Consider the following 19,290-nt stretch of genomic DNA (forward strand, 5'->3'; position numbering starts at 1 on the left):
CTGGAGTGTGTATTTCACGCTTTTAGATTTTTAAGTGACGATATCTATTTTTTGCGATTTAATGAAAAGTGAAAATTTTCAAGCGTGTGAATACCCTACAACTAAGTATGAATGCTGGGAAAAGCCAGTGTTACTTCATTCTGGTTCCGGCTTCCATTGTTTGAGGCCACCTTGGTGCAAGGCTATGAGCACCGCTGCGATGCAGGCTGCTGGCAGGTAACAGAGTACCCTGCTAGCAGGTAGCGCTTGGCTTAAAAAAGGATCGTTAATATCATATCAAACGAAGGAAACTTTCCGACCATAGGCAATTTTAGTGGGTGATTATGAAGAGATGTTTCCCTGAGCTCTGTGCCTCATTCATGCATTGGTAATCTCAGGCGATGTAAAACTCCTATCTACTCAAGTAGCATATAGGCCCGGTGATGTCACTAGGAGTGGTACGGATGGGTGCCAATCTGGCCTTTTCCAAATGAGGTTAAAATTGACCATTATCATTCGTCTAAACTGGGATTTCTAAAACCAAATAATTTATTTATTATGAATACACTAATGGTGGGTAACGAATCGCAATCAATGTCTTCCCTTTTCTTTGATGAAGGAAACTACCCTATTGAAGTTACAGTAATTCAGGGCGACCAGCGACTGGGAAAATTGGGAATTACGTGTGAATTTTTATTCCCTGGAATTATGCATGAATTATTCATGAATTTTTGCTCCAAATGGGAATTTCCAAATCTTTTATTTCAAATTCATTTCACGTAAAATTTGGCCAGTTCAACACCCATTTCGTGGCCTTAAAATGTGTTTGTCGTAATTTTAAGCACAGTAGCTAGGTAGAATTTTCACAGCTGCATGGAATGTCAAAAAAGAAAACAAAATCTAAATTCACTCTTGACTCAAGTAAGATTCAAAACACTAAAAATAGAATGCCTGGTGACGTCTACATCTACGTATGAGGTGAAAGCAGCATCTTGGCTTGTATTGAATAAATTTAAATTTTAAATACAATGTCTGCTAACTTAGCTATTCCTTGCCCTTTAAAATACATATATATAAGTACAGTAAAGTATACGTATATATAAGTACAGTAGAATACATATATGTAAGTACATAATTACATAAGTTTAACTTGGAATTTTGTAAAACCTTCCCAGGAAAACAGAAAGTTATGCATGAATTTTTCTGCTTTGATTGGGTGGGCACCCTGTATTTGAAGGTGACAGTCCTTTGTAAAATAATACAAAATTGTTAATCATCATCATTAGTCAACAATCCTAAGATTGGTTTGATGCAGCTCTCCATTCCTCTCTCCGATCCGCTAGCTTTTATATAGCGACGTATTTCTTCTCATTTACATCCTTTATAACCAATCCTATGTAACTCATTCGGAGTCATCCCTCTTCTTCCCTCCCACCTGTCTTTCCACGATTGTCTTCATCATGTCATTATGCCTCATAATGTGGCCAACTAAGTTGTCCCGTCTTATGCTTAAAGTTTTTAGGAGACTTCTTTCCTCCCATTCTTCTTAGCATGTCCTCGTTACTCACATGGTCGATCTATTTTATCTTCATCATTCTTCGGTAGCACCACATTTCAAATGCTTCCACTCTTGACTTCTCTGCTGATGTCAATGTCCAAGCCTCGCTTACACAGAGAAACATACTCCATTAGTAGCATCTGATGAATTGTAACCTTACTTCTATGCTGGTATTTTCAGCTGTAAGAAGATTCTTCTTTTTGTAGAAAGCCCTCTTTGCCTGAGCTATTCTACTGTGTATTTCTTTCTTGCTCCGTCCATTGCTGGTAATTCGGCTTCCCAGGTAAGAGAACTCGTTCACCGCTTCAAGCTTATGCTTTCCTAGGTTGATGTTTGTTTTAGCCTCCTCTCTTTTGCTGCAAACTAATATCTTAGTCTTCTTTTTGTTGATTTTCAGCTGATATCTGGCCATTGTCCTTACCATGTTTGTCAACGTCTTCTTCAAATCCTTCTCTGTGTCGGCTATGACTGCTATGTGGTCAGCAAATCGCAGCATACTAATTTTTTCTCTGTGGATATCGATGCCCGAAGCTTTCTGCTTGATTTCGTTGATGGCTTTCTCTATGCAAACATTAAAAAATAAGGGGGAAAGCTCACAACCTTGTCTCACCCCTTTTCTTATTCTCGCTTCTGCACTGTTTGGTCCACATTTGATCACAGCTACTTGGTTTTTATACAAACGATGAATAATTCTACGATCATTGTAGAGTACCCCGATTTCTTTCAAAATGCTAAGCATTGAATTCCATTCCACGTTATCAAAGGCCTTCTCTAAATCGACAAATGCTATGAAGGTTGGTTTGTTTTTTTCCATTCTCTTCTCTATGATCATCCTAAGAGCCAAAATTGCTTCCCTTGTGCCCCTGCTTTTCCTAAATCCGAATTGGTCCTCATCCAGGAATTCTTCTGCTCTTCGTTCAATTCTCCTGTAAATGATTCTTGTCAGAATCTTCGACGCATGTGTCATCAGGCTTATTGTCCTAAATTCTTCGCACTTCTCAGCTCTCTTCTTTTTGGGTATGGGAATGATGATGTTCTTCTCGAAGTCACTAGGTAAATCTCCTGTTGAGTACATATCGCAGATAGTTTTATACAGTTGAGTTAAGACCTTTTCTACTGCATTTTTTATTAACTCTGCTGGAATGTCATCTATTCCTGGCACCTTACAGGGTTTGTCCGGAAAGTAATAGGACTGAATCGATTTAAAAAAATTTATTGAGCCAATTGTTAAAATTCTTTAAAAACTTTCAAAATAGGCTCCTTCTGCGTCGATGCAGCGCTGCTAGCGCAATTTCCAAGCATTGAAGTCGTCACGGAAGGCATTCTCCGGAATAGCCTTGAGAGCCGAGGTGCATGCTGCTTGGATCCCCTCTGTCGTCTCAAAATGCTTGCCTTTCATCGGCGATTTCAGGCAAGGAATCAAAATAAAGACCGGGGGGACCACATCTGGGCTGTAAGGTGGCTGCGGAAGCGTTGGGATGCCAGCCTTGGTTAGGTAGCTGTTCACAAGAAAGGCGGTGTGAGCCGCAATTTCTGGTCGTCAGTGAGCACTTCCGGGACCATCTTCGCGCGCAACTTGCGCATGTTCAAACGGTCCGTCACAATGTCCTGAACCACAGATTTTGATAAATTCAACATCTGGGCAATTAAACGAATACTTAGTCGACGGTCTGAGGTCTAAACTTTGCACACACAAGTCACATTGTCGGTGTTAGTCGAAGTCGCAGGTCTTCCAGCTCTGTCTTCATCAGTGACCTCTTCCCCAGCCCTTCAAAAAGGCCTGGTGCCACCGAAACACACCACTTCTTGATAAAACAACATCTGGGGAAGCCTGCTTGATCATATCAAACGTCTCTGTCGCAGATTTACCGAGTTTCACACAGAATATAATCGCGTACCTCTGCTCTTGCGAACGCTGCATTTTCGGCTTGCACCACTCACAGAAACATGTCGCGCAAAAATGTCTGTCCTGACTCTCCAGGTGCTCGGAGACAACTGACCAGCCGCTCGTTCGTTAGCTAGGAAAGCCATCTACCGAATCCAGACGGTGCGGGCACGCTCCGAAGTACAGTCGCGGCGAAATAAAATCAGTCCTATTACTTTCCGGACAAACCCTGTATTCTTTCACAGGTCTCTTACTGCAGCGTCAAATTCCGATCTTAAGATGCTTGCTCCAATATTATCCTTTTCAACTTCACTTTCCTCTTCGAGAACTTTTGAGCTAAGTTTGCTCCCGTTCTATAATTCCTCCAGGTATTCCTTCCATCTCTTGGCTTTGTCTTCGTTTTCAATTAGAATGTTTCCATTCCTCTCCTTTATGCTATTACATTTTGTGTTTCGTTCCTTGAAATGGTTCCTCACTATTCTATAGGCCGTTTCCACTTTCCCTTTTACGAGGTTATTTTGTACCTCCTCACATATGTTCCTCATCCACGCTTCTCTGGCTTTCCTCGCTTGGCGGCAAATATCGTTCCTTATTCTCTTGTAGCAAGCCTGTCCTTCCTCAGTATTCGTATTCTTATACTTTCTCCTTTCTTCAATGAGGTCTAGGATTTCAAGACAAAATTGTTAATACACCATGCAATTGGTCTCAGATAACATTGCAATAAAGTCTGTTTTTATCATATGGGAGGGACCAAGGATTAGATAATTTTGATTTGCTTCTCTGTGGAAAAGTTTTGCTTCGGATGAGTTTGTTCCTGAGCTTGACACAGTGGTTCAACCCACTGGTTGGTTTTGATAGGGGTGGGTAGAGCCCACCCCAGGCTTAGCCAAAGGGGTGTGAATTTTTCATTCAGAGTAGAGGGGCCAGTTCACTTCCCTGAGCCACCTTGCACTCTGAAAATTTTAATTTTGGGTTTTTGACTTCACCTAGGATTTGAACCTGGAACTCATCAATCAGCAGCCAAGCGTTTTATCCACTTGACTACCATGCAACCTGTACCCAACCTATGTGTCTTAATAGGTACCCATGGAATGTTCTGATGCTTTTGAAATTGATATTTTGCATATTTTGGGCATCATCAATATTGATGATTGTATTCATTTTTATCAGAAATTTATTTAACAAAGGAACAAACACTATTTTAGCCATAACTTTATCTGTTTTATATCTATGAAAATATTCAATCACCTCGAACTGCTAGCTATAACTAACTCTGTGTGGACACCATATCCACTGCTTCATTTGGATATATAAAGTATGTATTCAAGTTATTTGTGGTTTTTAACACTGGAATGACCGAGGGCAGCCAATCGACCGTTTGCATGTTTCTTTCGTGCACCATTTCGTTATTTAATGATCAATAATGCTGAGATTTTTTTCCTTTAAAAATTTGCAACAAATAGCATTTAAATTTAGTTTTTTTGGAGAGAAAAATTTATGTCAAGAGAAATATCAGCTTTTACCTGGAATGACCGCAAGCGGTCAATTGACCGTTTTTGTATTTTACACTGTTACTTAGCTCCCTTTGCCGATCTTTGGTGGCAATTTCATCAAATATGATACCGTGCACTTTACCACACATGAATACTGCTCAAGTTTGACTCTCATGTTTGTAAAACAGTTTTTAAGTATGATTTTACAGATCATGTGAAGGTGAGACACATAAGCAAAACCAAGGTATGCTGCGTCGTAATGAGTCGCTACTAAGCCTACGTATTCTATGGGCAGTGATGAACATTCATTTAGGTGAAATTCATTGTTGTGTTTGTGCGTAGGTGCTGCCAACCAAGCCAGGTGCCACTGCACCCCTGCTCCTCCTGTGCACCGCATAGCCTGCAGGGCTGCCCGTGAGTGCCTGGGGAACACCTTTTCGGTGACTCGTGACAATTTGCATGCCATTCATTGTCTCGTCATAGATGCTGCAGTCACCCATTCCCTTAGTTCAGTCCATACTGTGTTCATCCTGTTCACCTGAACTAGTGATATTCTCATACATCCTCCAATATAAACTATATCTTTTGAACAAATTTGATGAAAACTTTTTGTCTGCTAAGTTCATTGGAAGAACAAAATTTATTTCAAGTGCGATGATGCATCTACATTTTTCCTAGATTATAGTAGTTGAAATTTTCACCCGTTGAGACACAAAGGTGTGCATTGTTTTTTCTTCCCCGAAATTGATGCAGCCTGTCGCTCAGAGGCATTTCTGGTTATCGTTACCAATGTCATGTAAACGATCATGTATGTTTCCAACCACATCCCTGTCAACTCGTTTGCTTGCATGCAGTCTCTCTCTCTCATGATCGTAGCTTCTTCTAATGGTTTCCTTCAATATCTCTCCGTTCTTCACGTTCCATAGATGTTTTCTACAATGCGCTCATTGAACGTGTTTGAATATATTTCTGGGTTGATCAGCACTCCGTATATCAGTCTCATTGTTAAATACAGACTCAGAGGATCAATAACATGATATGCATGATGACACAGTCTGAAAGCATTCTTTTCTATCTCCTTGAAATTCAAATACGTGTCTCGTTCCATAATTTCAGTCTCTTTATCTAAGCGCTGTATTCTTTGCTGTCCCGTAGTCTACCATTGCGTTCTTGATTTGTTGATCTCTCCGTCTTTCGGGTCTTCACGTTGTTTTTCATAGGGTGATGACAGTTCATCTGGATTCCAATAGGCATCTTTGGGTCGAAAGGCCGATATCGGCATTTTGCATCTCCTTTGCACTACGGTTTCTGACTCAGAAAAATCCCACATTTTTTTTACATGTGCAAAGATTAATTTTTTTCGATGTTCCAGGAAAACTATTTCATTTTTACCCTGATGTGTTTAAACTATGTCTCCCAAATACATGTGTGGACATAATCATAAAATTTGCAAAACATGCTCACGAGAGTAAAGAAATATGTACTATGGGGGGAAAAGTATCCCAACAGAGTTTGTGCTGCCGCCATTGCTTTGCAGGAGAATGGATTCCCTTTCTATTAGTATATAATCCTTAGAACGAGATGAGAGAGATTTCAAAACAGTCTTTTTTCAGCCATCAAGGTCGTGACAGTGAACTTGCCTGCCTCGCACCAAGGCTCGAACATACAGGTATTTCGTACTGCTCACCAGAATTTTGGTGCATTCGATATCCTTATCAGTTGTGCTTTCCTTTTTCCAGCTATCTCCTTCTAACCCTTCATTCCTTTCCTTCTTCGTACCTACTGTGGCACTCGTTCTAAAATTCACTTAAAGCCCAAATTTACGGCATAAATATTTGCCAGACATAATCTGCAAGACAGCAATGCCGAGGAGCGATTGTGAGCATCAGGAATTTCTCTATACACGTAAACAATCATCACAAAAAAATGTTTTAGTACGACAATTGCGACTGAAAATATTTCCTCAATTCATATGCACATGATTGCTACAAATTTAAGCGATGACACACAATTTTTCCAGGTAAATTCCATTAATGGTAAAAAAATAAACAATTTTTTACCAATTATGGAATCGTCCATGGAACATCCTAACCAGTGGCCAAAACCCAAAAAAAAATATTTTCTGCTGTTTAATGCATCACTTTTTTTTCAATTGAAAACCAATTTTGTAAAATTAAAACAATTTATTGCTGTCAAATTACTTTTGATAATATTCAAGGGTCAAATAAAATATGTAAATTAATGTGGAAAAAAAAATCAAGGTACAAAAAACATACTCCTATGAATTCACTGTTCACTTTGGACATTATCTCTTCTTTTATTACATTTGAAGTCTCAGCAGCTTTTCGATGTTTTATGTATCAGCATCAACATCTCCGGTTTTACACCTAGGTCTCCCTCTTCTCCTATTTTTTAATGCTTCATTACCCTCCCGTTTGCGTTTCTCCCAGTAGTGCACGGTACTTCTATTTTTATTTATCCATCGCTATGTTTCTGTTAAGCCTGTCTCCAACAAGCCAACTACTTTTCTCCCTCTCACCTGCTGGCAAAGGCATCTCAAATCAAGATAGGAGAACATCTTTCTTGATTCAAAGAAAAATGTGTTTTGGCCAAGTACTCGTTAGTCCTTCCAGAAAACTTAAAACTTCTTCAAAGTCAAGCATTTCTTCGCATTCAATTACGTGGCCCATCAAATCTGTTGTTGACTGTCTTATTTACGTCAAGAAAAAGCTTGCTATGGCCTCTAGTGATTTTTGTCATTTCGTTGAGATATGCCTAGGAAAATTTAGAGGAGCGTTCCCAATGTGTGCACATGATACCGTTGAACTCATCTCTATTCTACAGAGTTCATTGTGAGTCATGCTCTGGGTTGCAGGAGACTCAGTGGTCAGTCACGCATTTGGACGACGAAGAAGGAGATAGTTTGCCTTTCCGTCTCTGACCAAAGAATAATAACCCACTGAAAATGAAATCCTCTATCCTGCGGAGTGATGGTAGTGGCACAACCTTTGTTTGGATACTTTTTTCCCCCATAGTACATACCTTGAGACCTAATTTGTAGAGCTTCATTTTAATGCTTCATCACTCCTCTTTTAATGTTTTAGTATGTCTTTTTTGATTCTTATTTCTGTTATTTTTATATTTTTAACCTAGAAAACTACTTCGAATAAAGTTTTTTGAAATGGTATTTGTGTTTTAAAACAAATGACTTATTATTTTTTAATGATGCAAGTGAGACATTTTTATTTTACAATAAAATTTTTTTAAAGGTGTAACTATTATTTTTTGCAATGTTCAATTTTTTCCTAACACTACACCAAACTCTAGCACATTATCAGAGCACTTCTACAATAATTAAGTAAAAATATGGAGGGAAAAACGAACAAAAAAGCTCAAGGAAAGGGCGAATGGTTAATTGACCGCTGGCGGTCATAGTAGGTATACGGCTTACCCCGGTCATTCTGGTGTTAAAATTTGAGTAATCAAGAGAGATGGATTTACCCTCTGTTGAGAAAGTTTATTTTGTTTATAATTTTTTTGGCATTGTACATTATGTGATGTAATTATTTAAGTATAAATTTTGTTTCCAAATTATAGAAGTCTCCTGTCACTGCTGATGCTCTAATAGAAAATTTGCTTGGTCAGAAAGATACATTTGTGCTGAAGAAGAATGATGAAATAATACCAGAAAAGAAGGTAATGACTATTTTTTTACTATGTAAATACTTTTTAAAATTGTCCCCTAATGACATATTGATGTATTTTATTGACCATCTTCATATAATCCACTTCCATTGTCATTTTGATCTTTTACTTATCATGTACCGTAGTTTTTTACTTGCTCTTATTTTTTTGCTATGAATTATATGTATGTTTGAATAGTTCAGTTACTGTAGTTACTTAAAATTTTCCATCTTGCATTTCACCATTCATTAGTTTTATGTTGTAGTGCTCCACTGAGCAAATGTTAGCATACATTTTTATGACGAATCTGTTGTATTTATTTTATATCATTTGAAATTTAATTTCATTTGCAAATATTATAAATTATCATTTTTTATGAAGATTGATTTGATGAATGAAGGAGAGGTTTTAGTGTGATCATAGTAAAAGATAAAGGTTGAAGAGGCTTGAGGAATGAAGTTGTATATACATAAGTAGCATAGCTTCTTTATATTCAGGGGTGCTTTCTGAAATTTTTCTTTCCTCCAGATTTTAATAGTTTTCTGTTGACTGACTGGATTGCTCTATAGATGTATCATTAATATTTGTCTGGGTCATTGTGTCTCCCAGAGGTGGATCGTTCATAGTTTTGTTTGCTTGCATTGAATAATAGGGTTTCTTAAGAATTTCAGCATTTTCTTATGATATTCTGAAATTTTTTATTCAATTATAGGGTAGAGGAATCTATAATATTTGGTCTAAGAAAAATTTTAATTACCAGTGCAAAAATTCTCGAGAAAATGCTAATAAATCAGAATTACTGCAGCTGAATAAATGAAAGAAATATAACTATGAGATGATCAGTGAATAATGGCCCTCGAGCTTTGCCACCTATCCAATGCATTCAGATTCATATTGCCTTAAAAATTCTAGCTGCAGAGATTCAGCTATACATTAGTACAAAATAGCATGTGATACTAGATCTGTATTTTACACAAAATTCATGTAATAAAAATATGCTTGATGTTATGGAATTCAAATCACTTCTTGTTTTATGAATTAGGCTACAATTTTCTTGTTGGCAATGCGTAGGGGAGTGATATGGGAAGCTTTCTTGAAGAAACTAAAGTATCGTAATTTGTTGTGCAAATTAGTCAGGGTGCTACTATTTGTTGTGTTTTGAGCCAAAGATGGTGCCATTGGATGTGAAAACTGTAAATTCATGTTCACCAGGGATATGCAATTGGCTTCACCAGAATAGCGTGGAAACTTGATTTATAGGTGGTGAAATTTTACTATTACTCTTACACTGAAAAACTATGGTCTTAGATTAATAGCAGTTGTAAGCTTTGTGAAGGTTGTAATGATATACATGCTACTATGCACAGCTTCTTTGTGCCAGAAATACTGTTAAGTTAAATTTTTATGAATAATCAATGTTAACTTGTTTGAAAGTCATCAAAGACATTATTTTTCACGTGGCCATTATGGTAAAAATATTTTAATTAATTTGAGAAGTTGAAATCATGCATAATGGAGTACATAATTCCATTAGGAAATTCATTGTGAACTCAATTTTACTTCATGTCTTCTCAGTGTCTCCTTATTTGTACACATATACCTATCAATTTAGTTAATTGCATCTGAGCCCAAGAGCGTATAAATTCTGGGCTTGAAATACCCTTATTTGTCAACTTTTTAGCTGCGAAAATCAAATGATTGCCAACTTTTGGTCTAATTTTGCATTTACTGAAAGGTGTTTATTTTATTTTTATAACTGAGATATTAGATCAACTTTTCAACAATTAAAATATAGAAATGATAATTTACAATCACGAGGAAGCAATTTTACATCAAGGTATTCCTTCACACTGTTTTTTATTTGTCAGGCATTGTGTTTTGTTGCTTTTTCATTTCGCTTGAAGTTTGTGTTAATGCTTTTGTTGCTCATTCCATTGCGTACATACTTGGTTCTGCCAGATCATCCCTGATGGAACTATAGCAAATGGTTCCACTGAGGTCAAAATGCCTGTTAGAAAATCTCAGGCTCCTATCCAAACTACTGCTTCTCATCAACGAATCTCTCCACCAAATGAATCTGCTGTAAGCTCCAATTCCAGTGACAAAGAGGTGAGATTTATTTTAGTATGTTGCATTTCATTTAGGTACATAAAAAATGTAATATGTATGCCAGTTCTGTCAGTTACATTTGATAAAATGTCTTCATTAGGAAAAGATAGGTAATTTTCCTGTGGTGTTACTCCAGAATTATCAATTTTTGAACAATCATTTAACTAATTTTCATTCAGTAACTTTAGCTGCTATGCATTCATTTTCTTTGGTTCTATTTTTAGTAATCACTTCATTATGAGTTCATTTTCATCCATCAATATTTACGGTGGGAAATCTACTGAATGCCTTCGTATTTTGGTCTTCCTTATCTAATTATGTCTCCGAATGTATTAAATTTCTTCTGTTAGGGGCATTCATGAGAATTGTTAAGAGTTTATATCTCTAGTGTCGTGAAATTGAATAGCTTGACGATAAATCATCATCATTTGAAGGACCACTATTTGGTCCCTCTCATGGTTAAGAAGTACATTGTAGCTGCAGCTGAAAGCAATACATTTATGATAAAAATTTAGCTAATCGGACTAAGATAATAGCAGAATGCATGTTATGAATACTAAGAAGTTGAGTGTGTTGCAGCTGTATCTTCTATTAATCGTAAACTATTCATGGCTTAAAATTTTATTGGTGCCATCTTTTTGTCCGTAGCTGGTGGTCCATCCAAATGCAGGGTCAGTACTTCCAACCTATGGGTTTCCTGCCTGGGCTACTGGTGTGCCCGGAATGCCTCTTCCTTTGATGTATGATCGTATTTGGGAAGCTGTTGGTTGCCCAATGGGATCAGGATTAGCAGACACTGGACTTCTCTTCCCTCTCTTGCTTACCAGTGGTCTGCAAAGGGAGGTTTTGGGCCATATTTGGGCCCTATGCAATCGCACGGTCCCTGGTCGCCTCACACGTGCAGAGCTCAATGTTTGTCTTGCACTCATTGCTCTAGCTCAGGTACTTTTATTAGTCTTGTTGAATTATTTTTATGTAGTTGGGTAATACTTCCATGGTTATAATTAACTGTTCGGATGGTTTAATTTTTAAAAAATTAGAAAAAAAAATATCCACAGGGAAGAATGACGCCTCGGTAGCTTAACTGGCTAAAGCACTCGACCGGAAATCGGGGGATCCAGGTTCGAATCCCGGTCAAGGCAAATGATTTTTCTCTGTGGATCTTTCGCACAATGGTTTAATTTATTTGGTCAGGTTATTGACAGTTTCAGGAATAACACTGTGGAATTTTTTATGGTGAAACTAAGAAAGAAATGAGTTCAGATATTGCTTTGTTTAATTTTTATCGTGTGGTCAACTTGGTATCCAATTAGTCAATTCCTGATATCATTGCTCATAGTCTGATATTTTACATTGCTTCAAGGACTCATCGAGAGGTTTCTTCACCCAATCATGGATCTATTAAGCGGTGATAATGTCAATGTACTCAAATTTGCACTGCTCGATGTATTCCAGCTGTCTACACAGCTGATCGGGAATGACAAATGCAATCTGTGCTGTCTGTGTCTCTGCTTCCAATTGCCCAATTTCCTTCATTTTCACTGCTCCATTCATCTTCTGTTTGACCTTGACTGACCGCAACATGAACATATTTGAGGGCAACAAAATCTCCAGTTCCCTGGAATTGTATTAAACCACATGCAATTCATTTTAAAGTACCCACATGCTTCTCCCCCTGATTCTTTTCTTCTCCTTCAATTATTGTCAGTCAATATTTTAAAGTTCTCACCTGCTTCTTCAGATGAGTCATTGGTCCAAAGACAAAAATAAAACTAATGAAAATGAAACCTGACTTCACTCAACCAACACTGAAAACACTCACTGGTTTGAAGTCAACCCACTCCGGAAATTACAGAACCACTTGTACGAGGCAAAGTTTGGAATTAACACTATCCTGTATGCAAGAGGATGGAGCTTGATTATATGACTGCGTTTTGAAATTTTCTGCATAAAAAGGAAGGCAAATTACTCATTTCTAACTGGCATAGCAGCATACAAGAACATGAATTTGAATGGCAAGCGGAGCAACAAAATATTCTGAGAAGAAAAATCCCTTCGTCAGTATCTCTGACGAGTGCGATTTTAATGCAATTACATGTTTATATTGTGGATTTTTACATCTCTATTTTTACAAGACGATAAGTATTATGTATTGTTTTATTGGTGATCTTTGAGAAGTATAATGGTAATAAATGGTATCGATGTGAGAGATAAAACTTTTCCTTTACCGGCCATTAGTCAAAACAGATTTATATCATAAATTGTAAATTGTAACCTTATATTCTGTTTTCAGAAAAAATATACTGGATCAACTGCTGAGAAGCTGGACTGGGTGGAAATAGAGTTGCTTTGGAATTCTAAGTCTGTCTTATTTTGCCATAAATGACACATTGTAAATACTTGGTTTCATTTTAGTCAAATGATGGATGCAGGAAAATAGTACTTCAAGACCGTGATCTACAATTGATCGATGTGGGAAAACAATGCTTTGGGAAACGATAAATGCAGGAATAATTACATTGTCTGTATGGAGCTTTATTTTGGACCATTTTTATTAATGCTAAATGATAAATGTGGGAAAACAATCAATGCAAGAACAATAGATCAAGGTTCCACAGTTTTTTTACTTCATCCATTAACACAGTGTCATAAGCATAATCATGCAACATAAATCCACAGAAGGGAAAAAAATGGATAAAAACATATAAAATAACATGGGCAAAGGCAAAGGTGCTGTGGTTGATGGAAATATGTAGATGTAAATATGCAGATGGTAAAAATATGGCATGACTGGGGCTCAAACATATATGTATATTCTTGATGTGTCAAAAGTGCTTCTTTTTCTTTTAAATTGACTACATACCTATCTACAGTGACTGCAAAAATTGGAGCTTCTCCATCATTCAGTTTGTTGCTGGGTATAAACCTGAATTCATACCTATATGGACCTCCTTTGAAAAATTATTTCTTCTTAAGATACAATTATTGTATGTTGTCCCAGAATACATTGTAATGTTCTTTTAAGATTGATTTCTCCTCCAGGAAACCTGAAATGCTCTTTGGTTTGGAGACCAGAAATTAGATAACCACCCTGGATTTGATTCTATAAATTTTAATATATCATTGCTTCCATTACTCTAATTTTGATTTATATCCTTTTACTTTTTTAATTAGTTCTTTCATTTTATTTCAGAATGGACATCCATTTACAAACCTTTCGGTCCTTGAGACCACAGCTATGACTCAGCCTCCTATTCCAAATTTGGATCTGTCTACTCTACCCCCATCAAAGCATGTCACAACACCAGAAGTTACCAACACCATTATAACTCCATCCATTCCAGTATTTCCTGCGACAAACCGTGCTGATCTAAATGCACCTCTCATACCCACCGTATCCTCTGCAACATCACCCCAGTTACCACAGAACAACTCAAAAGTGAGCCAAGAAGATGAATGGGATGATTTTACTGAATTTCAGAGTGCTTCAAATACAGTTTTGGATAATCCAGTGGAACCATTACATGCACAGCCACCAGATTCTATTAAAAGTCAAAATTCTTCTGATGCATTTAATAGTTCGTGTCCTTCAAGTAAAAGTGAAATGTCCTGCGGTGTGAATTTGAACCAGCAGAACTCGGTCGTATCATCCACTATACCTTTACCTTTGCCAACTCAGGGCAATCGTCTCCTTTCAGCTGAGTCTTCTCCAGTTATGTCTTCCAAGTCCTCTTCTGAAAGGCGAGGGATTGGAAGCAGATTAGCCAACCACACCTTGGGGGCTCCTGCTCTGTCAAATCAGTGTAATCCATCTTCCAAAAATCCTGAACCTTCGGAAGAGGATGACTATGATGATTTCTGTGAATTTAGGTCTGGCCCTCCTGCATCAGAGCATAGTGAAGGTACCCCTGGAAGAAAACTCACGGAGCAGGAAAGTGAAATGTTAGATAATTTGTTCCCAAGATGCTCGGTCCGTCCTCCCTTCAGAACTGAAATTTTGAGAGAAAGCGCTATTAGGTCAGAACCTCTTGCTGATGATATATTTTCTATACCAAAGGATAGTAAGAGCAGTGGTAACCAGGAAGCTTCTCCAGGTGGTCTAGATACCTGGGTTGATTCACTTCAGTTCCCTAGTACTCCCTCCACCATACCAAAGAAGGGAAATGATTTCAAGATTGCAGCCCAATCAGTTTCAGAAGTTAAAGTTACCACACCAACTGCACCTGTGGATGAAGATAGGTACAGTGCTTTGCGAGAATTGGCTGCAGAAATAAATCCACCACAGAATGCACCTGCCAAAGAGGAGGACGATGAAGATGATGACGACGATGATGATTTTGGTGACTTTCTCTCTGCTCGTGGCACTCCTGCTGCTCCAGTGAGTGAAGATTCCTTTAGTGAAATTGCACGAGACAGTGCATTAAATAAGGAGAGCGAGTCAACGGATGATCCCTTCAAGATCCTCGTATCCTCTGACCCGCAACCAGTTAATGCCACAAATTGGAGTGCCGACTTCTCTGCCTTCGAGGTGGGACAGGTCCCCAACCGTGAGATAAACAACAATGTAGCTGTTCCTGGAAATGATGATGACTTTGGGGATTTTGTGGGAGGTGATAGAGACGAGGCCATCGACTCATTGCGAATCGAAGGAGGGTGGCTGGGTAGTGATAGGAGAGGAGAAGGGGGGAGCATTGGGACAGGAGAAGCTTCTCCCGACTCCCGTTCGATAAATGCAGTAGCCATGGAAGGTGATGGTAACATGGGTGGGCGGGGAAGAACAGGTTCGTTACCCAGCCTTGATTTGAAGGGTTTCTCAATGCTTGGTGTGGGGGAGGGGGAGGGATCAAGTGGCGAGGAGGGTGACGGGAGTGGAAATGGTGACAGCCGAAGGAATTACTCCTCTCCTGTTGGTGGGGAAAAATGTGTCATGGAGCAGTGGGAGCCATCAAAGGTAAGGTTCAACATTAATAGTTTAACATTAGATTTTTTTTGGGTTTATCTCCTACTTTTTGCTGAACTTGCTCTTATTATCTTCACTCATTTCTCCTTGTAATTTCTATCCAAATTAGAATGTGTTAACCTATTTTTTAAAGATATATATATATTAATTTCACTGCCTCATGCAAATATGAAGATCATGAGCCAATGGTTATGTCGTATGAGTTTTCTTTTCACTGATATGGTCTATTACTTTTTATGTTGGGCACATCCAGCTTTCACCACCCGTTTCTCAATGATATTGTCTTCAAAGGAAAGTAACATTTCTTTGTGGCCAATAGAATGGATATACATATCATCATAAGAACTCTTAATGATCAATATTACATCTTCAATATTTTCTGTTGAAATCATACATATTGGAATACAGCAGACTCCCGATTATCCGGCTGCGTTATATCCATTTTGCGGATAATCCGTGCATGATTTTCACTCTCGCTCAATGTTTTCCGCGATCTTTATAACAAAAAATAAAATTGGACGCAAAATCATCGGAATTACTGCATCAATGCTAGGATACACCAGGCTTATTATTTCCGATAGACTGTACTTCATAAAACGGAAGTGATCCGACCCTAGCTGCATTCACGGGAGCACTGTGTTCCTATTTTCCAAGCTTCTCAGTGCGCGACCACGCTCCGTGATTACGGATACACCTTCTGCAGCAGTTGCAACTCGCACAACTTGTGCAAGATGTGACTATGTGGTGTGGTGCCTAACAGTGTAGTTTCCGACGTCGAGCAGTGGTTTTGAAGAATTTGTACCAACCACTTTTCTGTATCAGTGATCACACAGCCACGGATGTGTGGTTTTCGAAACCAGGCCTTACATGGAGCATTAAAAATACAAGTACAACCATGTTATCGCCGCTAAAAAGATCGCAAACTGGCGAATAAAGATCTCAATGAGTCCGAGAAGAAATCTAAAATAACAGAATAACTGCATAAATAATAATATATTGTTTGTTTTACGTAAATTATGAACATTACAAGACATTAAAGTGAAAGTTCGGGTTATCCGTGTTTTCTTATTATTCTTGCCGTCTCTCCCCATTATTAGCCTGGATAATCTGGAGTGTGCTGTATACATATATACATATATATATGTGTACATATATAAGAAAGCAGAAATAGTGCTTCGTAGAGGCAATTTGCATTGGTATCAAACATGAGTAACATATCTAATTGATTTGTCATCTTCTAGAAACTTTCAGTGAATATGTAATTCTAAAGTAAATTTCATAATATAAAAACGATGAATAACAATACTTTGTTAGTAGACAGAATCAGTAAGTTTCAACTGCTGTGCTAGACTCTGATGATAGCCATTATTTGGAGATAATGACTTTATATATACTTCCTATCTAAACATTATGCAGTGCATCATGTTAACTATATTACAATGCACATAATTTATTGTGTTGGTTGTATTTCAGTGTGCAGTTATATTATGTCCCTTAACAACATTAGGACTGGAACATAGCCACAGAGATTTTTTGAAAGAGCTTTTGTCAACATTGGCAATCAATATACGCAATGCTTTAAATTATTTGTTGAAATAGCACGAAGTGATTAATTTAGTGATACTTGTTCATAAAATCTGCAAGTTAATGTGCGATGACAATTTAAGCTTTCCAATCCAGGTGACTATGACAGCAAAGAGCAATGACAGCGGGTGTTAGATGAAGTTAGATTTGATAAATACTTCGTAAGATATGCACTATTTCACTGAGAATATAATTTTTAGTGTAAAATTCAGAACAGCCCTAGCATAACAACATTCTTGGCATTATATTTACTTGCATCTGAACATAAACACTCTGATGAACTTCGTCCATAATCATGTATTGTGTGTCAGTTTTTGTCAATACGATGCAGAAATGAACTCCTATTTGTTACTCTGCTTAAATTTAAATCATTGAAATATGTTATTGTTTAATTAAGATCTCAGTTTTTCTTAAAAAAAAGGAAATGCAATTGATTATCTTAGTAGTGAAATCTCAATGGAGACACCTATCACACACTGCCTCAAGGGGTTCTTGAACCAGTGCTTCCCTTTGGCCTAAGGTTAAATGCCCAGATTACCTAATCCATTAGCTACTATCCCAAAGTATAATTCATCTACAGAAACCATCCATGTAGAATTCTGGCACACTTTACAATCTTTTCTGTGCAGGATATAGGTAGGCTGGTGGTTTTTTTTTTAATTATTATTTGTTGATTCAACTTCCTTGAGTATATGACATTTTTGTTTTATTTCAGTTTCCAGGATTCCTAAAACATGTATGTATGTTGTTGCTATTTACTCTGATATTTTACTCATTCTTGTCCTGCTTTTCCTAATCTTTTTTTATATTATTCTACACATTACTGTCTTTCATATACATATTTTTCTTTATTATTGAGCCACTAGTTGTGTTTATTATCTCCTATCAATAGATTGTTTTCCTCCAATTTTTTTACCATGTAGAATTCCCTTCTCCCTTTCCACCACATGTTTTATCACATTGACTTGAGTGAGCCCTGCAATCACCATTACATTTCTCTACTGTTTTATATCCCCTAATTGTGTTGTTATGTGGGGACAGTTACATTTTTCATTGTTTGATCTGTATACTGTTCTCCATGTCAGTGACAAATCTAGTGCCATAAGATTTTCAACTATGGGTGTTACTCTTTCATTTTTTCTCAGTCTGCTGGTCAACATGCATATGAATGGAGGAGATGCCTGGCAAGCTGTCTTTCCCTTCTTCAGTCTGCATTACTGATATTCTCATCAATTTCCTCTGGAGAAGTTATTGAGGAAGTTGTTTCAACTGAGGAGGGCGAAGATTACCTTTCTAGTAAGCATGAGATTTGTTTTATACAAATCAACATTCTATATGAGTAATTTAACTTTTCCTGTATTTTTGGTTTTATACAGTAAAAATTTCATTTTTATTTTTCTGGGGACCCTCAAAAAAGCGTTGAAAACCATTAAATTTAACACTAGAACTACCGATGGAGTCATTTTGACTCCTCGCCATTTTTATTTCTCCGCCCTGTCTAAAATTTTCCGAATTCCAGCCTGAAATTCCGTGACTTTTATTCATTTTCGACACAAAATAAGGCTGTGCGATTAAAATAATTCTAGAAAATAAAATAGTGCACGTTTTTCAAAATTTACCTTTAACTACCAAAGGGAGTCATTTTGACTCCCTAATGTATTTTGCTTGTCTTTTCACCAAATAGTAATATTTATACAAGTTTTTATCTCTTCTTATGTCAATAATAATTAATATAAATCAATCAAAGGCTTAAATATACAATCATTTTCCTTTTGGCCCATATTTGCGAGACTTTGAAAGCATTTCTTATTTTACGGGTATGTGTTTGGATCTACAAACTATGTGAATGTCCTGATATTATTTTACCTTGCGATAAAGTGGTGAATATGCAATTCATAGCATTTTCAAATCCATGTGTTTAGAATCCGTTGTGTCTGTCCCTCCTCCGTTACCCCTTCCTTCTCGCCGCCCACCTTTGCCGCCGCCCGCTAATACTGTGCATTGCACTTTTATTTCAGCCTTGACTGCGTGGAAGTTG

The 19,290-nt window shown here is 37.5% G+C and overlaps 1 protein-coding gene across 3 annotated transcripts in view; it reads left to right on the forward strand.

Moving 5' to 3' along the window:
• The window catches only part of LOC124158812 (synergin gamma-like), a 160,745-nt gene that overhangs the window by 114,798 nt on the left and 26,657 nt on the right, over positions 1-19,290 (forward strand). For all 3 annotated transcript variants that reach the window (XM_046534148.1, XM_046534147.1, XM_046534149.1), the window contains 5 exons: positions 8,513-8,611; positions 10,559-10,708; positions 11,357-11,650; positions 13,902-15,659; positions 18,398-18,548. In XM_046534148.1, the coding sequence (XP_046390104.1) occupies positions 8,513-8,611; positions 10,559-10,708; positions 11,357-11,650; positions 13,902-15,659; positions 18,398-18,548 (2,452 nt within the window). The remainder of the gene's footprint in view (positions 1-8,512; positions 8,612-10,558; positions 10,709-11,356; positions 11,651-13,901; positions 15,660-18,397; positions 18,549-19,290) is intronic.

The sequence above is a fragment of the Ischnura elegans genome, chromosome 5, assembly GCF_921293095.1.
Source record: "Ischnura elegans chromosome 5, ioIscEleg1.1, whole genome shotgun sequence".
NCBI lineage: Eukaryota > Metazoa > Arthropoda > Insecta > Odonata > Coenagrionidae > Ischnura > Ischnura elegans.